This window comes from Trachypithecus francoisi, unplaced genomic scaffold (assembly GCF_009764315.1).
Source record: "Trachypithecus francoisi isolate TF-2019V2 unplaced genomic scaffold, Tfra_2.0 Lachesis_group13, whole genome shotgun sequence".
NCBI lineage: Eukaryota > Metazoa > Chordata > Mammalia > Primates > Cercopithecidae > Trachypithecus > Trachypithecus francoisi.
Window position 1 is genome coordinate 23,096,549 of NW_022681458.1, and position 24,635 is coordinate 23,121,183.

Consider the following 24,635-nt stretch of genomic DNA (forward strand, 5'->3'; position numbering starts at 1 on the left):
CTCTAGATTTTGGACTCATTCTCCATCAGGACGTCCTGAGCCCCAAGGGAAGGGCAGAGCTCTCAGAGGAGGGCCCAGCCTCCTGCCAGTGTGGTGAGGAGTAGGGGCAAGGGCCGCGGTCAGCAGCTGCCTGGCACAGGCTCATTCAGGACTCTGCCAGGGACTCGGGCTTTAACAGTTTCAAGGCCTTTTTTGTTCTTGGAATGTTCTTTCTATCTAATAGTCTCTTGTTCTTGTTTCTTGGACGCATTGTCTTCTCTCATCTTGCTGAGGATGTAAATGGTCACTCATCTTGCAGCTTCTTCTTCCTGCATCACGCTTGCTTCCTCCGAGTTGCCTTTGCTGTCCTCCATTACCCTGCAAGTTTCCTTAGTAAAGGAATAGTCACGGGTGGATTGGTTGCTCTGGAGTATCTGGCTGGGTGCTTCACTGGGGGAATTCCTGTCTGTATCTCTGGGTTCCTGCTCTGGGGCCTCCACTTTTCTGCCTGGGGCAGGTCACAGTCAGGTAGCAAACACTCACTTTTTGCTAGCCCCCAGCCTTTAACTCAGGACCCCTCCAGCCTTGCAGTCTGGTCAACAGGGCCTGCTGTCCCCAGGCCACAGCCTGGCTGTTTTCCTTTCTCTGTAATGAATCTCCTGTCTTCTGCAGGGTCAGGGATGAGAGCTGGACCCAGAAGTTCTTCTTCCATGTTCTACCAACCTTCCTGTTTTAGGATTGCGTTTACCCTATCCCCAAAAGCATCTGAGCCACCAATCGTGAGCCTTTGGGGGCTCTGTGCTGTGAGTGAAACTGGCTGCTTCTCATTGGTTCCCCAGGCAGCTCAGGGGTCAGCGTTCTCAGGCTTATGATTCCGATTTGCCCGTCACTCTCCGGCTCCCAGAATTTTGACACTGTTGTCAGAGGTGATAATCAAGTTATTTAACCAGTGATCCTAGGGACTGGACTGCAGGGCTAGAGGGGTCCTTAGGTTCCCTGCTGGACCAGTCGTTGGTCCTTTCCTTGCTGAATTGAAGAGAGGCCTGCAGATCCAGGGGAGGGGCTGCCGCATTGGGCCTGGGGGTGCGGCAGCACTTCATCCACTGGCCCAGAAATATTTTAACACCCCCACAGCTGCCATGGCTGGGCCCTGCACACTGCTGAACATCTGCTCGCTCTCATTGCCGTTTCCGCTCCTTTTTTTCCCTCTTGGATTTATGCTTCAATAATAAAAAAAGGAATCCCCTTACTGTTGTTTTAGTGGGGGCTTAAAACAGAGCAAAATTCAACATGTGTGTTCAGTCGGCCCACTGCACCCGGAGGATCCACTTCACATTTCTGGGCTTGGCTCCCTTGCCTGCAAAAAAGAGTAGGGGCGGTGGGGAGGCTGCAGCCGGGAATCGGGCAGGGGGATGGCTCCTCCGGACTGTCTTTTTCCTGGTCTTAGGTGTGGTCTTGAGGCCGCTGACGGGATGGTGAGGTTTCAAGCCAGCAGGAGGGTGGGAGGGCAGGTATCAGGAGGCACTTCCCAATCAGCCAGGGTGTGAAGTGAGAGAACAGGACGCACGGGGGAGGCACTGGAGTTACATCCTGACCTGACCTCCGGAATGTAACTGATTTCCCCTTGACGGACTCCCTTCCTCCTTTCATCAGCAGAAGTCTGTCCTCAGGGCCTCCCTGCTCTGAGGCGAAAGGGCAAGCCCCTTGCCGAAGGAGGAAGTTTAGGGCGGGCAGGGCAAAGGCATGAGGGGGCCTAAGGGCCTAGAAAGAGACTCAAGGGTGGAAAGAGGTCCCATGAGTCCCCCTCTTTGGTGCCTGAGCCTGGAGGGAAAGACAATTTTCTCCAGGGAGATGGGGTGCTCATGGAGGAGGGTTAGGGGTAGTTCCTACCTGTAGGGCAGCCCCCAAACTGTCACCTCATTAGAGTCAAAGTGATATAGACTAAGAATTATCTGGCAAGCTACCTCATTTGCACGTCCTTTTACATCCAGTTTGCAGGTCAGCACAGTCATTTGGAATCCACAAATGGTCAGAAAGTTCCTTTAGTATATTCTTTTCTCTTTCTGGGAGATCCAGCTCTTCCCCTTTCCATTATTCTCTCTCCCAGTCCCTCACTCCCCATCTACAGGGTCCCAGCGTTCACCCTTATCCTCCAGGGGACTCTCCTTGTGCCTCAGGGGACCTGTGCTTTATGTGTGTCTGTATATGTTGTATATAATTCCTCTATTTCTTTTATTTTTCTTTTCTTTTCTTTTTTTTGGAGACGGAGTCTCGCTCTGTTGCCCAGGCTGTAGTGCAGTGGCACGATCTCAGCTCACTGCAACCTCCACTTCCCAGGGTCAAGCGATTCTCCTGCCTCAGCTTCCCGAGTAGTGCTACAGGCACGTGCCACCACACCTGGCTAATTTTTGTATTTTTAGTAGAGATGGGGTTTCACCGTGCTGGCAAGGCTGATCTCAAACTTCTGACCTCGTGATCTTCCCGCCTCGGCCTCCCAAAGTGCTGGCAGGCATAAGCCACTGCGCCCAGCCTAATTCCTCTATTTCCAGGCCAATGTTTGCTTTCTTCCTTTGGTCGCATAAAGAAAATGTGTCTGTCCCGTTTCTATCCAAGTTCCAGACTCCTTCCTGTTCCCCAGTTGCTTCCCGGCTCCCACCTCATGTCCTCAGCCTGTGCACCTCAGTCTGCCCTTCAGAGACAGAAAACTTAAGGAAGGGGACAATCTGAGTGGCCCAGGTGAGACCTGATTGGGGAAAGGGCTCTGAGGCATGGGAGCAGATGTCTGCGTGGGAAGCAGCCTCATTCCCCAGGGGATCTAAGATCGCCCTGGAAATGGGTTTTGGATTCTGCAAGAGAATTCACACAGCAAGTTCCAGACTAAGTGAGATTAGAGATTTGGGGACAGGGACAGCAGGGCCAGCCTGTTTTCTTGCTAAGTTGAGCCAGGGCTTTGGATACTGAGATTTTATGCTGTGTCATGGGACAGTGAAGACTCAGACCTCGTTTGGAGTTTAGAAGAAGAGCATGGGGAATAGTATGGGAATAACAGGGTGAAAAGAGAGGCCTCTCTGGCAATGTGGTGCCTCATTGGAAGTTCTGCCTAATGTCTGACTTGAGTATTTTTTGCTTTAGTCCTAGCCGGTTTCCTTGTGTTTGTCTTGAGTTGGGCTGCAGGGGCTCAGGAAATCGTTGCTGTGCTTCCTCCTTTCTTTTCTTGGACTGAGAGGCATCATATCCTCCAATTCCTCTCTCTTCTTGGGTTCCAGCCTCTTCATGTGCCTCTATTCTACCTCTCCTCTAGCCTGCTAACTGCATCTCCTAACAAAGCTGTTTTGGCCTCATCCTTCTGGTACTCCTGGCTCCTCTCCCTCAGGCGTTCATTCCCTGGACAGTGGTATGAACTGTGTGTTCCAGACGGGGTGCTCTGGCTGAGGGCTCTGGCAGGGAGCATCTGTCTAGTGGGTGTGGGGTGGGCAGTGTGCAGCTGGCAGAGGCAGGAGGGGTTGTGGTTGAGATATTGTTCAGTAGCTCCTGAGGGTGCCTCGATGAATCAGGTCCCCTGCCAGGCATGTTCACATTTAATTCAATCCTCACGATTACTCCATGAGGTTAGGATCCTAGTCTCCATTTTACAGAAGAGGAAGCAGGCTCAGCATAGGAAAATAACTCCCCAAGGTCACATGGCCCACATGTGCCAGGGCCAGGAGTTGACCTTGGTCTCTTTGCTGGCTTTGTACCTGAATTCTTCTGTTTGGGAGATGAAGGTGGGGACAATGGAGATGATGCAACTCGCACGTTTTCTTCAGCACGCACTCAACTGCTCTGAGAGGAAAGAAAACCAAACACAGAAGCAGCCATGTTGCAGATGAGGACACTGGGGTTCCCAGAGGGGCAGTGCCCCAGGCTTATCCATCCACAGGGCTGGCAGGGCCCTGGCAGGGATGGGGCCAGGCTGCCCAAGGGATGACCCATCAAAGATCTCCTCATCTCTGGTCTGCCTGGGGCTGGGCCTGCCCTGCTCTGCCCTAAAGCCACCAGACAGAGTGAACATAGAATGTGCCAGAAGCCAAGGTCAAGTGGATCACAGAGGGGTCTGGGATCCTTGGGGTGGGAAAGAGAGGAAGCCAGTTATTTCATTCAGTTCACCAGACAGAACGGAAGTCTGCAGGCTCCAGGAGAGTCTCCAGCCTTGATTTGAGGGGATGCAAGGTCCAGCCGGGGCACAGTGAGTGCCATCTCTCCTGACTTCTGTGGAGCAGTGAAGCACTCACAGATGGGGGGACTTGAAGCCCCCCAGGAGTTTGTCCTGGATCTGACCCAGTGGTGGCCTACTCCTAGACAGGAATCAAGTGCCATGAGACCCTTGGCCCAGGGTGGCTCCTGCTCACAGGGGCTGCAGCTGGACTCTTGAGGGTCTCAGTCCATACTCCCCACTGGGTAGGTCCCTTCGGTGGTCTGAGCCTGGGGAGGCAGGAGTCACTGGGAGCTTCCAGTCATGCTTGCTTCTGGAGCCTCAATGTCAGGCTGTGTCTACCTTGTCTTTGCCTCCGTTTCCCTGGCTAGCCAGCTGCATTCTCTCCTCATTCTTTGATTCCTTTACTCTTCTCCCTTCTCCAGGGTGCTGGCCCTTCACTACCACTGGCTGCTCTTTAGGGATGCTCAGGAGCCTCCCACCTTCCTCCCTGTCTCCCTTTCCTTTCATGTTCCTCCTGCCTTGCTGCTTTGCTTGTTTCCTTCTCACCACTCACACTGGCTTGGCGCTTGCTCACATCTCCAGTCTTTGACGCCAGGTCTCAGCCCCAGTGCCGCTCCTATTTTGGATTTTCTCTTTGGGAGGGTCCATTTCCTTCCTCCTGTCCTCATCTCAGTCTTGGGTCCATCTGGGATCTGTCTGGGTGACCTAGGTCCCCTCTGCCCTCGTCCTTATCACAGTTCTCTGGCTATCTGCAGGGCATGGGCTGAGGGCCCCGGGCTGAGTGGGGCACTGGAGAGTCCTGAACTGGGGTTCTATTTCCCAGACTCCTTCTCACACTGCAGTAACCATTGTCTGGGAGTGGGCCCTGGAGAGGAGCCCAGTGAGATGATCCAAGGGGAGAGAGGTGGGTGGGGTGGCAGCAAGCCAGATGGAGGGAAGCTGCTAGACAGATGGACCTGAAGTGGTTGGGGACCTGATAATCTATCTGTATCTCCCCCATGTTCCTGTCTCTCCCTCCTGGTGTCTCTAGCTCCCTCCCAGTCACTGTCACTGTCGCAGCCTCTCTGCATCATCTTGGATCCTAGGACTCAGAGCTTTAACTCAGCTCCCCTCCCCTTGTGCCTCCCAACCCAACTACCCTCTCTGTCCAGTTCAGGAGCAGACTGGCCAGTGGGCTGGTTTCCCAGGAAGGGGAGGGGGCTGCAGCGGGAGCGGCTGGGGGTGGGGGTGGATGGTAATTGTATTAGCTAGTGCTGATGCCATGGGCTTCCCAGACTGGGCCCTCCCCTGCCCTCCCCCTTTCCCTGGCCCTCCTTCCTCCTTCTCTTGCACTCTCCATTCATCTCACTCTCTCTCCCAGTTCCATCAGAATCAATTAGACAGTCCCTGCTTTAATCTCATTGTGGGAGCCTGGGCTCAGACCCAGAGCCCAGCTCCTAGGTCTGCAGTCTCCATGCTGGGCCCTGCAAGGAACACACCAGGGCAGAGGGATAATCAAGATGACCCCAGACCCCTGTCCCACTCCCCATCCTCAGATGCTCTGGCCTGTGGGATCCCCATGGATCGATATCCACCATCACTCCAGGCGTACCCCACCCCACCCCCACCCCCCCGTTTATCATGTCAGCTGCTGGGTGGTGATGGAAGTCATTTGGAAAGGGGCCCAGAGGACCTGGGATTCTCAGCCTGGAGAATAAAGAGGGGTGGGGGTGGGGTGGGGATGGGGGCTTGAATAATGAGCTGCGAGGGTCTGAAGGCATTCATTGTGCAGAGAGAGTGATCAAGCTGTTCTCCTTCCTCAGGCAAGACAGACTAAGAGGAAATGGTCTGGAATTTGAAAGGGGGGATGGAGGTTAGGTATCAAGAGGAACTTCCTGCCTGTCAGAGATCAGAGACCTGGGCTAGTAATGGTGAAGGGGACAGAGAACTTAGGGACTCACCTCCTTGGGACATCTATGAGAGGAGAAACATTCTTCCCCTCTCTTTCCCTCTCCCCCTCCCTCCTCTCCTTTCTCTCTGCTTTTCTGGTTATAAGGCTGGGCTATGGAAAAGCCGTGACTCAGGAATGAGGGCCTCTTCCAGTTCTGGCACCGCCACTTTCTAGCTGTGTGACCCCTGGCAAGTCACTTTACCTCTCTGGGCCTCCATGTTCTCACGTAAATCAGGGGCAGGGGTTCAAGTTTAACTGGAATCAGTGCTATATTGGGGAGCTGTTTCAGAACAGGGAGGTGGGGACTGTCATGAGGGGGTGTGTGGAGTAGAGGTGCATAAAGACCTCATGGTCCTGACTACAGTGACAGCAAAACCCTGAAAATGGCAATTCCTACTGGCCCATAATCCACCTGTGGGAGGGAGCCAGTGGATTTGGAAGCAGAAATGGCCCTTCCTTCCTTTCTTCTTTCCTTCCTTCCTTCCTTCCTTCCTTCCTTCCTTCTTTCTTTCCACTTACCGAATAACTCATGATTATGGGCTCCCTGCAGGCACCATGCTAGGTACTAGGGATGTAGGCATGAACACTGATAAGGGCCTCTGGGACTGGCATTCTGGTAGGGAAAGGGGTGAGACAGGGAAGAATCCAGCAAATGTATCAAAAAGAAACAGTTCTAAGTGCTATGAAGAAATGAACATATTGATATCACATAGATTTGAGGCTCAAAGTAATCGAAGGACTTTAATGGGGTGATCAGAGGAGGCCCAGGAGACATTGACACGGAGTCCATATGAGATAGAGCCCCAGCTCTGCAGGAACCTGTATTCTGTTGTATGGAGAGAGGTTGGGTGTGAGTTCCGTGCCTTGTGTATGGTTGGGCAATTCACCCATGCGTGCAGCTGGTGAAATCCATCCCTGGTGCGGCTGCTGAGGGGCCTGGGAAACTGCCTGGAAGGTGGGACCTGAAGGACAGCCCCTTGGGAATCATGGGAGGAATCTCTGTGACTGGGAGAGTGGTGAAACTCTATCTCTCCAGCGGGTGGGGGAGAAGCGGGCCTGTAGTGATGTCCCATCTAATGGTGGAGAAAGGCTGAGGGGTCCCAGGGGAGTGGTCTCTGTGCATCTCTCTGTGGGTGTGAAATCAAGAGCTGGAGTCTCTGATCAGATGCCCAAGTGATTCTCTCTAACAGGAGCTGCCTTTGTGCCCCTGCAGAGAAAACCAGCCAGGGGAACTGTGGGCCTGAGGGCCTGTGACAGAGGAGGCTCTGTGCCTACTCCGAGCCAGGTGGGCCCTCCTCCCATAACCTGCTCTCTTGTTTCCCCAACACCTGTGCTGGCTGCCTCTGGGAAATTTCTCATTCTCTTATTGCTTCTCTAGGGGTAAAAGGGGCCCTCCTAGCCCGACCCAGTGCAAACTTGGGGAGAAGGGCCCAGAGCCGACTCTGTCTGCAAACATGGGCTCCATCCCACTTGGCCATAGACTGTGGAGCCTCCTCCCTGGCCTGCACTCAGAATCCAGATCTCTGGTTTCATGGACATGGTGGCATGTGGAGAAGTCATTCCTCCTCCTCCAACTTCTGGCCAGACCCCCAATATAGCCCCCCTTGCCAGTCTGGACTCTGTGGCTGAGGAGAGGCATGGGAGGGAGGGGGTGCTAAGGCTTGGAGACAGGTCCAGGGTTTGTGGGAGCCTGGAAGGGGCCATGTCACATGAGCAGGGGGACAAGGAGTCCCCAGGGGATAGGTTAACCCAGGAGGATGGTGACCAGCTCTTCAAAAGTGGCACTGGGGAGGAAGAGGCGAGGAGCTGGGGGCCACTGTTGGACCTCCACATGGGGGCTGCAGAGAGATCTCTTCATGTGATCTGGCATGAGGCCCTCAGGGCAGCCCAGAACCTGCCCAGGCTTCCCCGATCCCTACCCATGGGGGATGCTTTGGCCTCTAATACATGGTTCCCTGCATCTGAGCATCTGTGTCTGGTCCACTGTGGGGAGCTTTGCATCTCCATCCCTGATGCTCAGGGGCCTGGAGGGAAGATGGACTGAGCACCTACCAGGTGCTGGATGCCAGTTTCTTTCTTTTTCTTTCCCTTCCTTCCCTTCCTTCTTCCCTTCCTTCCCTTCCTCCTCTTCCTCCTTCCTTTCCTCCTTCCCTTCCTCCCTTCCTTCCTTCCCTTCCTCCCTTCCTCCCTTCCTCCCTTTCTCTTTCTCTCTTTCTGTCTCTTTCCTTCCTTTCCGTCCTTTCCTTCCTTTCTTTCCTTCTTTCTTTCTTTTCTTTCTTTCTTTCCTCCTTGATGGAGTCTCACTCTGCCACCCAGGCTGGAGGGCAGTGGCGCAATCTCAGCTCACTGCAACCTCCGCCTCCTGGGTTCAAGCGATTCACCTGCCTCAGTCTCCCAAGTAGCTGGGATTACAGGTGCCCACTACCACACACGGCTAATTTTTTTTTATTTTTATTTTCACTAGAGACGGGGTTTCACCATGTCGTCCAGGCTAGTTTCAAACTCCTGACCTCAAGTGATCTGCCTGTCTCAGCCTCCCAAAGTGCCAGGATTATAGGTGTGAGCCACCGTGCATGGCCTGATGCAGTTTCTGATGCTTTGAGTGTTTTGAGGGAGAAAAGGGATCAAGATTGACAGAAGACCATTTGGGATTAGAACCCCCCACCCAACTCTCCCATTCCCATATGTGAATTTTGGTGAAAGAAGAAGCAAAGGGGGTCCTGGCTAGAATCTTCCAGGAGGTTCTAGAGTGGCTTCAGGGGAGTCTGGGGATCCTGCAGCTGTTATCCTTGGGATTCTGACTTCCCTTGGTGACAAAAACAGAACAGAGTACTTGTGGCAGTATGTATTGAGGCACCTGGCATGAAGCTATATGGGGTATGAGGGGGTGGGCAGAGGTTGGAAGTGGGAAGCTGGGATACCCTTCAGGCAGTGGCAGGCCTGGCTTCAGGTCCCTGTAAGCCTTGGACTCTCTCCTCTCTCTTTGGAGGGTCCTTGAGTTGAGGCACCTCCTGCTGGGCAGTGGCTGGAAATGGACTGTGCCCTGCTGAGCTCACTTCATCATTGGCTTCAGGCGGGGAAGCCTTGGATGCCGTCATCGCTTCCTTCCCTTTCTACTGGCTCACTCTTCTTTCCTTCTGTTTGTTGAGTGTCTCTCATGCCCAAGTGCTGAGAAGGTTTTAATAATTTTCTTAAGAAAAAGTCCTCTTGTCCTCCTCTCTTAATCTAGGCAGGGTCGCACTTTAGCCAATCTTGTCTGAAGAACTTCTTCCTATTTTAGAAATTCCACAAGTGATTCCTTTGGATGAAACTTCATTTTACTTGTGATGGATTAAACCCCATTTCCTTCTGTCTCATGTCTTATCTATTTCCCCTTATCTATTTCCTCTGAGATGGGGTAGGGAAGCTATGGAGATTGAAGACCCCTGGAAGAGGAGGAAGGCCCCCTGTCAGACTTGGAACAGGACTCAGCAGTGCTGGGGCTTCCCTGGAGATTGTGGGCGTGAACAAAGGCACAGCCTGTTGGAGATGGACTCACTTTAATGTGGGGATCACACTACCTCTCCTCCTACCTCCCTGATGCCCCCTCCAGCTTTTTTTTTTTTTTTTTTTGAGGCGGAGTCTCGCTCTGTCGCCCGGACTGGAGTGCAGTGGCCGGATCTCAGCTCACTGCAAGCTCCGTCTCCCAGGTTTACGCCATTCTCCTGCCTCAGCCTCCTGAGTAGCTGGGACTACAGGCGCCCGCCACCTCGCCCGGCTAGTTTTTGTATTTTTAGTAGAGACGGGGTTTCACCGTGTTAGCCAGGATGGTCTCGATCTCCTGACCTCGTGATCCGCCCGTCTCGGCCTCCCAAAGTGCTGGGATTACAGGCTTGAGCCACCGTGCCCGGCCCCCTCCAGCTTTTATCCAGAGCATGTGTGGTGATCGTTTGGTGATCTCCCTTGCTGGAGGGCTTGTTAGGGGCTGAGGGCCCTCTCTATCTACTCACCAGCAGGAACCTCTTCCTTCTCCCTCCCTGGGGTCCTGCTAGTCTCCCCCAAATGCTAGACCCCCCTGCCTTGTCTCGAGGTGGGAAGCTGCAATGGGGACGGGCAGGGCCTGAGGAGTCTGTCCTGGGGGGCAGGTGGAGGAGAGCTTGGGGGCAAGGGTGAGCTAGCTGAGAAACTTTCAGGTCCTCTGCTCACACAGACCCTGGCTGGTGCAGGAGAGGAAGGGGACAGGGAGGCAGCATCATCTGGAAAAACGGCCCTGAGATGGTGCTAGGGCAGCCCAGCCCCAGGAGGATGGGGGAGGGGTCTGGCTGGGCTCCAGTGGCGCTTGCTGTGGAAGAGGCCCCCTGGCAGCTCCTCCGCCCCATTCTCTCCTGGCTTGGCCAGCTGCCTGCCCTCCCACTTTCTCTGCAGTCACAGAACCCTGAGCAACGCTCGTGGGTGCCCCTCCAGCTGTCCGCAGTCTGTCTGTGGGTCTCTGCCTGCCTCTCCCTGCCTTTGTCTCCCTGTCTCTCTCCCCATCTCTCTCCAGAGTCCAGGACCTCTGCCTCCCCTCTTTCCTTCCCTCTCCCTAGTTCTAGGGTCCTAATAGGATGACCTCACACAATATTCCCGAGAGGCCCCCATCCTCTGTTCAGCTGAGCACAGCAGAGGTAGCAGAGGGCAGGCAGAAGGGAGAAGATGGGAAATTGAGGCCCTGAACCCAGAGCAGGCGGGTGCAGCTCCAGCCTTAGAGTGCTGGTCCAGCTCTCCTCTCTCCCAGGCAGGGTCCCTTCCAACCTGTGGGGGCTCTTTGGATGTGCTGAACGTCTGAGCGCCCTCACACTGAGTTGGCTAGAGAGATATCCTGGCTGAGGAGTCGGGGTGTGTGGCCAGGGTCAGAGGTTGGAGGTGGGACTGGACAGCTGGTCCAGACTGTGCACAGAGTCCCCACGTGCACGCCTGGCACAGGGATGTGTCTACTTGGGTCATGGAAGCCGCAGGCCTCCGTTTAAGTTAATTACATTATGCCCTGGGGAGCAATATGGGAATTGGAGTGGGCTCTGGAGGGAATCCACACTCACTCACACACGCAGGCTCACACCCTCACTGCAGCCAGGAGCACAATGCTGCCGCCGCCGCCCCGGCTCCCGCGGCTGCTGCTCCTTCCTCGCAGGTGGACGCCCGGCGCCGGGCGCTGCCTCTGCCGGGTCCCCTCCAGCCTCCCCCGCGCGGCTCCCCGAACCTCAGAAGTTGCCGGGGTGCCGGCACCCTCCCCGCAGCGCGCCCGGGAAGCAGGAGGCGGAGGCTGTCACGCCGCCAGGGGAGGAGAAAGACGCGGAGGAAGAGTCTCAGAGGGTGCAAGCGCCCTGCCGCCCGCACCCCGTGGGGGTTCCCCAGAGATGGAGCCCCGTCAGGGCCGCGCCGGGGGCCTCCCACCCCGCTCCTCCCGCTAGAGGGGGCAGGACACGGGCTGCTCCTCCGGAACTGAGACTCCGGGAGACCGGGGACAGGGTAAGGCAGGGCGCCCGCCTTCCTACCCCGCCCCAACCCCGGAACTCTGCGCCAGGAGCGGCGGGTCCACCTCTTCCGACCCTCGCGCCCCAGGCGCCCACTCCAGGGGTCAGCATGACTCGGCTGAGTTGGTGCTTCTCCTGCGTGATCCGATGGGGCAAGTACCTCTTCTCGTGCCTCTTGCCCCTGCGCTTCTGCCTCCGCAGCCAGGTAAAAGGTCTCGGCAACACCTGGCCCCTTCCGACTCCCCGCCCCCTCCCTCCCAGATGCTTCCCTCCCGCAGTCTCCTGGGCATTCGATCTGACTTACTACCCTCCACTCTTAGGGACCCTCCGTCTTGGCCGTCGTCAGCCTGGTTCCCAGCAGAATTTGGGACTCCGTGGGAGTCGCCACCCAGACTGCTGGGATCCGGGAAGGGGAGTTGCTGCCCCTCCCCCAGCGCACACCCCTGAGTGTCTTGGGCTTGGATCAGAAGTCTGAAGGATAGCACCAGAGTCTGTGGGAGGGCGGCGGATTTGGGGATACGGAGTAAAGTTCCTGGGGTTTTAAGCATCCCTCTCAAATTTCCGTGGGAAGAGAAGGTGGGTTCCTGGAAATGCCACCTGCTCCCCAATCCCTAGAAGCCGCCGAGTTAAGGCAGCGAGGTAAGGAAGTCAAATGGACACGGGAATGGGGCGGCTGGGGAACAGCAGGAGGGATTTCCCACTTATCCAGGAGGATGGAGGGACCAGGGAACTGGACAGGGAGAGTATGGGGGCTGGGGTGCCAGGGAGGGAGCAGCAGCTGGGTTGGGGGCAGGAGCAGGGGTCTGGCGAACGTGCAGTGCTGTGGGTGGGCGTGTCCTGGTTGAACATCGGTCTCCCTGGGATTGTCAGAGAAGATGCTTGACGTTGCCTTCAGCAGGTGTGTAACCTGTGTATGTGTGTGGGTTGGGGGAGTATAGATATGAGGGTGGAGGTGGAGGTGGGGGCATAGCTACAAAGTAGGGAATTGGAAAAACTGTGCATAACTTTAAATTCTCCCTGGAGGACCAGGAGAACCCCAAGATCATAACCTAGAGCCCCCAGAACCCCAGGACCCTCTAATGAGGGGAAGGATTCCAGGGACTGGAAGTCCTGGCTTTCTGACCCACTCTCTTGGGACAGGGACGGTCCCCTGTCACAGGGGAGGGGGAAGTCCACTGTTCTGGTTAAGACTCCCAGCTATGGAGCCAGCCACCTGGGTTTGAATTCTGGCTTTAACAGCTGTAGACCTTGGGCTAGTTACAGGATCTGCCTGTATCTTGGTTTTCTCATCTGTGAAATGGGGATAATGAAAATATCTACATCGTTGGAGTGTTGTGAGGATTAAATAAGGTAATGCACTTAAAGTGTTTAACTGTGCCTACTCCATAACAGGTGTTTGATAAAAAAACAGGGATATTATCATTGTTATTGTCTGCTTCCAGCAGAGATCTTGCAGACCATTAGGCAGGGCAGAGTATGTAGGGACGGAGAGATTTCTCCCAGTATCCATGCTTGCCATCCACAGGATCCTTCTGCTTCATTAGGAGCTTGGACTTTTAACCCCTTCTCCCAGGTGCTACCTCTGAGCCTCAGTTTCCCTTTCTGCTGTTCCGCAGTGGGGAAAGGTGCCAGCAGGCTTCCGTTCCAGCTACCCAAGGTATGCTTTGAAATCTTCCAGCAAAATGCATTGTCCTCAGGGATTGGCTGAGAGGCAGGTCCTGCAGCTGCAGATCACAGGGCTGGAGCCCTGTCCACATCCCACTGGGTTCTGAGTTCAGATGCCATGAAGTCTGGATTTCTAGATTTGAGAAAAGGAGCCTGAAGTGAGAAATGGCCGGCCAGGATCAGGTCAGTTGGACCCCAGACTGCTTAGCAACACCCCCTCCCCATTTGCAGAGGTAGAGGATGATGGAACCACTTCACTCCATTCCCCTTTTCCTTCTGGGCCAGGATTTGAGCTGGTGGCTGGGGGTGGGAGGGTGGATGAACAGCTGCAGCTGCCTCCCTCCAGCCTTTGAGGGGCCTGAGTCAGGCAGGAAATTAGAGCTGAGGAAGAGATCAAGATTGCGGAGTAGAGCTCTGGGAAGGATCTTATTAAGCACTGTTGGGATTGGGCCCAGACACGGTCCCCACCCAGGGTGATGGGGAAGGGGTGGTAGGGGAAGGGGTGTGAGTGAGGCTCCTTCTCGTGTCAGCTGGGGATACTGAGGCTCACGCAGGGCCTGGTTGGAGCTCTGCCTTCTCTCTCAGAGAGCGCCCACGTTTCTGCAGTGCAAGAGAGTGACCTCAATCTGGTACTAGAGGAGTGCTGGATGTGGAGGCTGGGGGCAGGGCCTCCCCTGGCCCATGTGGTGCCTTGGTGGGCATTAGAATGTAGTGCCTCATGCTCTGGGCTGATGAATCTCATGCCAGGGTTTGGTGGGTGGGGCATGGATAGGACTTGAGCCCCCACTCACACACCCTCTGCTAGAGGTCTGGACACCCAGGACTCAGAGGCTGAGGTGTATGAGGGTGAGGCAGCATGGTTTACCTAAGGGAGGCCCTAGGGGCATCAGGGGACAGACTCTGCCTCCACCCAGATCTCTCCTTGTTGACTCTTCTGAAGCCACCAGGGAGCCAGTTGGTCTCATCCTGACCCACATAGTAGCACTATCCTTGGCTCCCCACTCTCTCCTGCCAAGCAAGACCTGGCTGAACCCCTCCCTGGAGCCTCAGCGTCAGCCCTTAGGTGAGTGGAGAGAACAGTCACTATGTCCCCACAACATGGAAGCAGAGCCCCTAGTCCTGGGGTGACCATATAGCTGTAAGAAAATTCTCCATCCATGGGAGATGTGGATTCAGATGCCCTGAGCATCTGATTTTCACACATCATACTAGCTGTGTGATTCAGCCAGTTGCTGAACCTCTATATGCCTCAGTTTCTGCATTTATAAAATGAGGGTTAGTAGGAGCCTTCAAGACGATGCAGCAAGCCAAGTGCCTAGTTAATTGGTATTAATCTTGTCTGGGGAAGGGGGAAGAGTATCAGATTCTGAGGGGGTGAGAGGGTGGAGGTCCAGGAGCTGAGTGCTTTGGTGCAGATTCCTGGGTCTCGTGCTGTTGGAATCTATACCTGGACACTGGTGGAGAACCCCATTGCCAGCTCTGCCCCTACCTGTTGGACGTGAGCCCCTCAGGATGGTCTGGGAGGAAGGCTGCAGTGTGAGTGGCCCCAGTGTGAGAGGCGGCAGGCTGCAGGGTTTAGGGACAAAATCTGGGGTCTGGGAGCTGAGAGACTGAATCTCTGCTTTTCATGGGCTCTGTGTGATCTCTGATGAGTCACGCCACCTCTGTTGACGCAGTGTGACTGTCTGTTAAGCAAGGGGGCTGGATGAGGCTAGAGGTGCCCTGAGACTAACCTTCCTGGCAAACTCATTGGTTTGGACCTTCAGAGTGGTATTTTTTAAGCCAACACTTTCAAATTTGTATTTTTTCAATTTTGTAAAAGTATTTTACATAAAATATGGAGATAGGGGTTCTATGGCAGATCAAAAGATGTAGAGATGTGGGCTTGTGTTGCTGCATGCTGTAGTGGGGAACCAAGGAGGGGTGTCCCCCTCAGCTGGGGCTTGCCCTCAGCAGGTCCTTGTGACCCCTTGCCCGCTCCCCTCATTGAACTTCTAGGTGATCCCCAATGGCTGTTACTGTGACCCCTGGGCAGCTGAGCTTGAAGGCCTTTACAGCTCTAAAATGCTCTGTGACCTTCAGATGCTGTGACCAGTGGTGACAAAGGAAAGGCTTAATGCCCTGGTAGGAGTGGGGTGGACATAAGAATGTTTTGATGGACAAGAGTCAAAGGAAAGGAAGATTGGATTGGATGGGGATGGGGCTTTGGCCTGGGAAACTCGTGGCATCACAGAAGGAGGAACTGGAAGGGAACTTGGAGGCCATCAGCCTGGTTATTCTGCAGGTAAAGGAAACTGAGGCCCAAGGGGCCTGCCAGGCTCAGGCTCTAAGACCATTAGCTCATTCCTGCCCACACTCACCCTTCCTTCTGCCTTGGCTCCACCTTCCTCCAGGCCCAGGGCCAGCACCAGAGCCCACAGACCTGACTCTGTTTCTTCAGCTGGCTGCTGAGCAGGGGGCTGGAGGGAGGAGCGGAGGGAGGTCTCTGCATGCAGCGGGAAGGCAGGAATGGTGGGGATGCCACAGGGTTGGGGCTGGGTTCAGAGGCTTCTGGATGCCAGTGTAGAGCCCCGGCCAGTCCTCCAGTGTGTACTCCATGTCTGCTGTGTGAGACAGGGGTCTGGGCACAGGGTGGGCATCCCAAGATGAACGAAACCATCCGGGCCTGTGGAGAGTCTGCAACTGGCTAGAGCTTGGCAGTGGGGCACTGGCAGCAGGTAGAGGTGGCTGCAGGTAGGGTGGCACTGAAAGTGTGGGCAAAGGTGTACAGGCAGGGCTGTCTGAGGCCCTTTTGAGGGGAAGAGAAGGAAGGTTTGGGAAGGAAGCAGTGAATACTTACAGGAGGAAAATATGTGAGGACCCATTGACTAATTGATTGGGTGACTGAGTCATTCTTCAACCATGTCTGGTGCCTACTGTATGCCAGGCTCTGGGGATACAAAACACAGGACATGTCCTTGCCCATGTGTGAGTGGGGGTGTAGACACCAGACTGTGAAGGAGGAACAAAGGCTGACAAGCCTGGAACAGGGTCATTGCACACAGCTGGAGACACCTCAGTTGGCAGAGTCAACATTCAACAGGGAGAATGGTGGTTAATTAGCAGGAAGGACTTCCTGATCATGAGCGATTAATATACAGGAGAGACCCCATAGGCTTGGAGAAGGGGGATGGGGATATTCTGGAGGGAGGGTTTCTCCAAGGGAACCCCCAGCACTAGGGTCCCCCACTTCCATTCTCGGTCCTAGCTGAGGAGCCTGGGGAGGCAGCAGGGCCTCCTCGGGCTGCGTGGGAGGCCAGACAAGTTGGTGTCGCTGTGACTTGGTCTTTGGTCTGGTTTTCCAGCATTTCTGGGAAGCTCCAAGGTGATTTCTCAGAACTCCAGAGAAAGCCGCCTGTAGGCGTCTTCAGTGACGCCAGCAGTGAAGGGCCTCCCGAAGACCACTCCCCTTTGCTTGCCTGGTGCTCTAGCCAGGGGAGATGGGGGGGTTTGCGGAGGTTTGTCTGTGGACATCCCCAGCCATGACTGCAGGCCCAACCCACTGTGGAACAGTGGTTCATTTCAGTGTTGGTTCATTTCAGTGACATAAAATGTCAGTGAAGCCCCAGTAGGCTTGGCATAGGGAGTCCAGAGGAGCATTGTGATCCTGGCAGGGAAAAGATGCTAGAGGCAGGATCTTTCCCAGCCCTAGAGCTCTGAAGGACTTGGAGAAGTATGCAGAGAGGACCCTGACTCCTTTCACAGAACAAAGACTCTTCACTCAGGTACCTGCTTTAGGAAGGATGGGAAATTGACACTTCACTTCAGTGTCCTCCCCTGACTTCTCAGAACCACCAAACAATAGATGGTTAGTTCCTGGTGCTGTGGACAACCTGTGTATCTGAATACAGCAGTCTTTTTTCAGATGAAGAGTCAGTGTTTCCCCTTCATTCTGGGGTTTCCCAGGTAGATGTCTTGGGTGGTCCCTGGGCTGGGAGTCTGCACAAGTGGCTGGGCAGGTCCCGTGAAGGAGGAGGCTAGTAGTTGCATGGTATGTGGTGCTGACGGAGAGCGGCATGGCGTGGCCTTGGGTGAGTGGGGGAGGGAGGCAGGGGATCTGTAACCCTTTGTGCATGTGGGCCCGGTGCATGTATAGCACAGTGTGCATAGGAGGCCAGGCAAGAGGACTTTTCTTGCTAAGTGACTCAGTCTAGGAACGAGGTCTCCTAGTGCCTACCCTGGGCGGGCTCTTGTGTGTTGATGTGAGTTGGACTACGTCCTTGTATGTGTGTGTGTCCACAGGAGGGTGTGGGACTGAGCCCTCCCTCCTTCTCCTGGACAGCTCCAAAGAGCAGAACGGGTGATTCATTGGCCCCCACCCACCCACAGTTGGTCCAGCCAAGGCCAGAGCTCAAAAAGGAAGGGTGTTTTTGGAGGGGAACATGGTGGTTCCAGACAATGAGGGCCTGGGGCAGACTTCACTGGATTCCCCCTTAGTGCTCCCTGGGAATACTTTTGGGTTCTGACCCAGCCTCCTTTCCACCCTCTAGACCCCCAACAATTGTCCCTGGGCAGAGGTGAGGGTGAGAGGAGGGGAGGGCTGGTGGGCAGGGGACACTGTGGGGAAGAAATAGGCCTGTGGAATGGTGGGAGGGGAGAACTGGGCCCAAGGAGCGGGAGAGGGGAGGAGGGGAAGGAAGTGGGGAAATGCAAACCAAATGTTGGCTCTGGGTACAGTCAAGAAAAACACACTCTCGCGGGAGGCTGGAGCGGGGTTCCCTTTCAGAAGGGCAGGAAGGGCTGGGACAGATGTTTGGAGGAAAGAAAGAAAGAAGGGGAAAAAAAAAGAAATAGGAAAAAAATTGGAATGAAACCCACAGCCTGGGGGCAGGGCCATTCTTCCCCAGTCTCGGGCCTGATTTCTTCTGTGTTAAGGCCTGCCTGGGCTCTGAGCTTGGCGCGTGGGCACCAGAGTCTGTCCCAGTCTGTGTGTGCAAATGCATGTGTGTTCCGAGGAGGCCAGGAAGGCAGGCACGGGTACTCGGAGAGGGGGAGGGGCCAAGGCACCCTGAATGTGCCGACTGTGCGGGCCTGGAGCTGCCTGTTCATCCATCAGTGGTCCGGAGGGTTCCAGGAGTGAAGGCCCCCAGGCTGGTTTGCCGGCGGTGGGCGTCTGCAGTGAGGAGGGAGGACTCTAGGCCCACCAGCACCAGATCAGAAGATGGAGGAGCCTTAGTGGCACACAGGGGTTTTGTGTCCTGGGGTGGGGGCGCGGCTTAGGGGGGCCCTGCCTCTGGTAGCTGTCTCTTTTCCCTGTCCCCTTTACACCCCTGCAAAGCAGGGCTCCTGACCCTCAAGGCCACCGGTGGAGCCTGGGAGGAGGGAGGAGAGAGGAGGCTGGGACGAGGGGGTGGAGTGGGGGAGAGGAGGAGGAGGAGGAGGGAGGGTGAGCTGGAGGCAGCAGGGCGAGAGGCCCGGCAGATGCTGGCGGAGCTGGAGCAGCAGCGGACTCAGAGAGCCCTTCTACCAGCACCGCGGGGACTCTAGCTTCAGGGGCTCTTCGCAGGCCCTGGGCGTGCCCGAGGGACGGGACCCGGCAAAGATGACGTGGATCTGTCTGTCCTGCATGCTCTGGGTAGGTCTGGCTGCTTTAGCTACGACATTACTCTTCCTTAAGCCTCCCGTCCCCCAGCGGCCCCTGCCACCTTATCCTTTCGCTGAGAGCCTGGGGTGGGGGGTGTCAGTCTTGAAGGAGGGGCCTTTCTGCCTCTGACCTACAGTCTGACCTACAGAAGGACAGACTGACTTGAGCAACCCTCAGCCGGAAGACTTTCCCCACCAACAGGGCCCAAGCCCAGGGTCCCCGGGTCAGTACATCCCCTGTCCCACCTCCCCGCCCCCCAATGGAGTCCCAGAGCTGTAAGTGGAAGGAAGCCATTGAGAAGTTTGCTTCTCTTTGGAGCCTTTCCCCCTAACTCACATCCCATAATGGGGTGAAAATTCTTCACTGACCCCCCCTCACTTGCTGAGCCCAAGAGCTTGAGGAGGAGGCAGTGGTGGGGCTGGGGAGCAGAGAATAGTAGCCCTGAATATTAAGTCTGGAAGAGCTGGACTGGGAGAGAATTCTCAGATTCCATCCCCTTTATTCCTTCTACACCCAGTTTCAGCTTCCACCCACTGCCATCCCTTCCTCCACAGCTCTCCCCTGCTACCAAGACTCCCCGTCCCGGAGGAGGGAGCCATGGCCTGCTCTTCCCCCTTTCTTTCTTGGCCCCAGGTTCAAGAAGGTGGGTCCCAGGATGGGGATGCCTGGGGGGCCAGGAGAGAGGCCTGGGAGCCATGTGGTGAAAGTTAAAAGTCTTAAGGCCAGACCTAGGCTGAGGCTCCCGGGAAAAGGGGGATGGGAGAGGGCTGCCTGCTGCAGAAGGGCTGGGGGTCGGAGGAGGAGAGGACCCCTTCCTCAGAGGGGCTCCTGTGGGGCTGTCTCGGCTAGGCAAAGGCATGCATGGGGTCAGGAGGGCGAGGAAGTCATCCCTGGCTGAGGTTACTGTCGGGCTCTGAGAGAGTGATGACTGGTTTGGGGGAGGGGGCTTGAGGACTGTGCTCCAGATGTGGCCTTTCCTGTCCCTTTCCTTGTTCTGGCCACTCCTTGGGAGGGCCCTCTTGGCCCAGGCAAGCCCATGCTGGGGTCAGTTGTGGGAACACAAACTTGGGCAGCCAGGTATCCTCTGGGCAAAGAAAGAAAGGGTTGTGGAGGGGGCCTGGAATGAGGAGGTTTGGGTGGCACATTGGGCTGGGGTGCTGGGATGGGTTGGATTAATAGATTGAGAGTGACTGGGAGGCCTGCACACAGGATGCATTTGTGGTTTACTAGGCTGGTGTTGACATCTGGAAAATGGGAGCCTTGGCCAGGTTCATCTCTGTGCTGAGGACAGAGGTGGGCAGGAGGGAGATCTGCAGCAAGAAGGAGGACAGGTAGACGTCCAGGGGTGACACAAGAAGGAGGACAGGTAGACGTCCAGGGGTGACACAAGAAGGAGGGCAGGTAGACGTCCAGGGGTGACACAAGAAGGAGGGCAGGTAGACGTCCAGGGGTGACACAAGAAGGAGGGCAGGTAGACGTCCAGGGGTGACACAAGAAGGAGGGCAGGTAGACGTCCAGGGATGACACAAGAAGGAGGGCAGGTAGACGTCCAGGGGTGACACAAGAAGGATGGCAGGTAGACGTCCAGGGGTGACACAAGAAGGATGGCAGATAGACGTCTGGGGGTGACACAAGAAGGATGGCAGGTAGACGTCTGGGGGTGACACAAGAAGGATGGCAGATAGACGTCTGGGGGTGACACAAGAAGGATGGCAGATAGACGTCTGGGGGTGACACAAGAAGGATGGCAGATAGACGTCTGGGGGTGACACAAGAAGGATGGCAGGTAGACGTCTGGGGGTGACACAAGAAGGATGGCAGGTAGACGTCCAGGGGTGACAAGCTGCTATGAATGGAGAGAGGGCTCTGTAGTCCCCTTCAGCTGACTGATATTGGGAAAAGTGCCTCATCCCGGTGCACCTCTGCTTCCCCATGGGTGAAATGAGGATTTTAGAGAAACGGGGTGCAGAGAGGTAGGGATGAGATTTTGTATCTCTACCAGGGATACAATTCCCCAGGGCAGTGCCTGGCAGGTAGAGTGCTCTACGGGTGTTATACCCTCCCCAAGAGGAGGGGGAAGAGTCTGGGGACCAAGGCAGCTGTGGGTCTCCTTGAGTGTCTTTATTGTTATTTATTCATTTTTTAAAATGAGATGGAGTCTTGCTCTGTTGCTCAGGCTGGAGTGCAGTGGCATGATCTTGGCTCACTATAACCTCCACCTCCTGGATTCAAGCAATTATTTGCCTCAGCCTCCCGAATACCTGGGACTACAGGTGTGCGCCACTATGCCCAGCTAATTTTTATATTTTTAGTAGAGAGGAGGTTTCATCGTGTTGGCCAGGCTGGTCTCGAACTCCCGACCTCAAGTGATCCACCCGTCTCAGCCTCCCAAAGTGCTGGGATTATAGGCATGAGCCACCATGCCCAGCCTTGAGTGTCTTTGACTAGAAAAGCCTGTGTCCCTCCCCTGCCTCCTTTTCCTCTCCTCTCCTAGTCCCCATTCTTTCTTGGCTGGCTGTGATGCCCATGGCCAGGGTGGGCCAGAGACTGGGGCAGTAGAGACTGGACAGAGGAAGCAGTCCTGGCACCAGACAGGACTAGGCTCAAACCCTATTTCCATCATTTGGTGTGGGCAGGCTTGGTAAAACAGTTCCCTTCATGAGCCTCAGTTTTCTGATCTGTAAAGTGGGGAGAATAATATACTCCTTGTATGACTAGGATGGGGAAAGAGACAATAGATGTCAAAAGATCAAGTATGTAGGCATACAGTAGGTGCATACAGCAAATGCTGGCCCCTTTCCCACTCCACAGTCTCCTGCCTGGTTCTTGGGATCCTTTGTATCCCAGACCTGATGCTGGGGGAGGATCTCCCTGGGAAGGGTATCATGGGACAGGGCTCTACTCCTTGGGCTGAGTCTCCTGACTGCCCAGGGACTCTGACCAGCTACTCTGAGGCCAGGAACTGGCTGGATCGGTGGTCTCAGGGAGGATCTGTCAGCGATAGGTCTTGTGCCCTAGAGTGAGTGCTTGCGTCTATTGGTTCACAAGTTTCTGTATGGGGAAAGCTGCAACTGTGTCATCTTGTCATCTAAGAAGTAATATATCTGGAGTGCATAGTTTTAACAAGCCCTAGGAATAAAAATCACTTTATTAGCTGAGGAGCAGAGCTATTTATTATGCATAACTTGATTTTCTCATCAAGTGAGCCCATTTGCTATTACATATTCAAGTACGGTTTATTTAGAAAATAATTGCATGGCTAGCAATTGAGGCTTTTTGATGTTGTGCGGTGGAGTTAGAGGTGCAGGCCCTTCCTTCCAGAGGGGCTCGCTCTGTGCTCAGGAACAGGGAAGGGGCTCAGGGTGAGGCTGAAAGAGCCACCAGGCAGGGTCTGGGAGTCAAGTGCAGCTTTGGCCCTGCCCTGAGCAAGCTGAGTGGTCTCAAGCTGGTTACTCGACTTTTCTGGACCTCGCTGAAACTTGGACACTATTCTCTAAGGCCACATCCAGCTGCAGATGATAATGTATTCTGTTTCCTGGAGTTGGTGTCCTGCCCAGTGCTAAGCACACATTTTCGACAGAAGGGTCTTCATGAGCTCTGGATTCTTTGTGCACAATTCTAGCCATGCAGACCCCAATCTGTCGCTTTGGTCCTGAACTAGTTCTCTCTAGTTTGGTTGACCTGTAAGGGCCTCCTGACTGTGGGTTTGGGAGATAGGCTGGGCTGCATGAGAATCGCCAGGGTCTGAAATAAGACTCTCCTTTTGTAAAGTTTTGCAAAGTGATGTGTGAGGCACAAAATTGGGGAGCAGCACTGCCCTTTTTTTCTGCACTGTTGAAAGGAAGTGTAGCATGCTGGCCGAGAATGCAATGCCTGGGCTGGATTCTGGGTGGGCCTGTCACTTGACAGCTGTGTGACCATAGGCAAGTAGTTTCACATCTCTGTGCTGTAGTTTCCCCACCTACCTATAGGGTTGTTCGCTTTTGAATGAGCTAATCCACACATGCATTTAGTAAAGTGTCTCTCACATATAAGAGCTCAATAAATGTTAGCGTTTCTTGTAGGATGGCACATTTTCAAGGCTACCCAGCAAGTCAGAGTTGAGACTCCAACCCCATCTGCTGCATCCTCTGCCAGGGTTCTCCATTCTGGGAATGCTTTGGGGCAGGGCATGTGGGGTCTGTGAGAATCAAGCCCTAAGAATGACACATGAGCCCTAAATCAGCGAAGAGGACTGTGGTGGGCAGCCCAGGGTCAGGGCATGGTGTTGGGAAGGTTGTGTGATGGAGGAAGCATCCTGTCATTTGGCTTTCTAACTACACCCCCCATGCACCTTTCCATCCTTTTCACGGATTATGATGGAGGGCCTGCTCTCTTCAAGCTGCTTGCACATATTGGGCACATGATTGCAAGCAGGATGGGTGTTACCAAGAGGGAACCTCTGGGGGATGTAAGTGGGACCTAACCTGGACTGGGGGAGGAGGTCTCAGGAAAGACTCCTTGGGAGGTGAATTTTAAACTAGATCTACAGGTGAGTCTGGCCAGGCACAGTGGTCATACCTGTGATCCCAGCACTTTGGGAGGCCAAGGAGGGAGGATTGCCTGAGCCTAGAAGTTCAAGATCAGCCCGAGCAACATAGTAAGACCATGTCTGTATGAAAAACAAATAAACTAGCTAGGCATGGTGGTGTGTGCTTGGTAGTCCCAGCTACTTGGAGGCTGATGTGGAAGGATCACTCGAGCCCGGGAGGTCAAGGCTACAATGAACTATGATTACACCACTGCACTCCAGCCCTGGCAACAGAGCAAGGCCCAGGGCCATGCAGGAAGGGCCCTGGGCAGGTTCCTCACTCCAGCGTAGGGCATCATTGTGAGGATTAAATGAGAAAATCCATTCCAATTCCTCACTAGGGCTCCTGGCCCCACTGATGGGGCCTCAGACTAGCCCCATCTCTGAACCCTTCCATGCCAGGACATGATTTTGTTGCAGTGCAGAAAATGGGCTTGATGCATCAGAAATGTGGGCAACCTGCATTGAGGAGGAGGGAGGGAGGGAGAGAGAGAGAGAGAGAGAGAGAGAGAAAGAGAGAGACACTGATGGAGAGAACTCATCTTGCTCAGGAAACTGAGTCAGGAGTTAAAGGCTCTTGGGCAGTGGCCTGGGAAGTGCCTGGGAAGTCCTGGGAAATGTCACTGTCTGCCTTCCTTCTTTCCTTGGTGATTCCCGGTGATTGGAGTCCAGGAGCATCTCCTCAACCAGAAGATGACAGCACTGGGTCACCTGGTGTCTTGGCTTGTGACAAGGGTGGTCCCACATTCTCTCTCTTCTGAGGGCAGGTCCATGGGAATGGGGTGTGATTTCACTACAGAAAACAGAGGCCAGACAGTAGCTTTACCCATGTGATTCTTCAGACTTGTGCTGGATGCGGAGGACACAGAGAAGATGTGTGTCAGACACGTCTACCTGGCGGGTAGTTTGACAACACGAATCGCTCACCGCTGCTGAGTGCTCACTATTAGGCCCCATTCCACCGACTTTATGGCACAATCTCATTTCTTCCTCACAACAGCCTATGGGAGGTGACTGTCATTGGTCCATTGTACAGATTAGTAGAGTGAGGCAGAGCAAGTTAAGCTACTTGCCCAGGTAACAAGTGCAGGGGCCGTTAGACTGCAGCAAGTACTATGGTGAGGCTCAAAGAAAGGGAAAAGCAGGGGACACTGAGGTAATCATATTCCTCCCCAGAATCTTAG

The 24,635-nt window shown here is 54.8% G+C and overlaps 1 protein-coding gene across 1 annotated transcript in view; it reads left to right on the plus strand.

The window, feature by feature from the left end:
* The first annotated feature begins 18,721 nt into the window (after positions 1-18,721).
* The window catches only part of TNS1 (tensin 1), a 205,819-nt gene continuing 199,905 nt past the window's right edge, over positions 18,722-24,635 (plus strand). Inside the window, exon 1 of the mRNA XM_033230318.1 lies at positions 18,722-18,872. Coding sequence (XP_033086209.1) covers positions 18,840-18,872 — 33 coding nt within the window. The 5' untranslated portion in view covers positions 18,722-18,839. The remainder of the gene's footprint in view (positions 18,873-24,635) is intronic.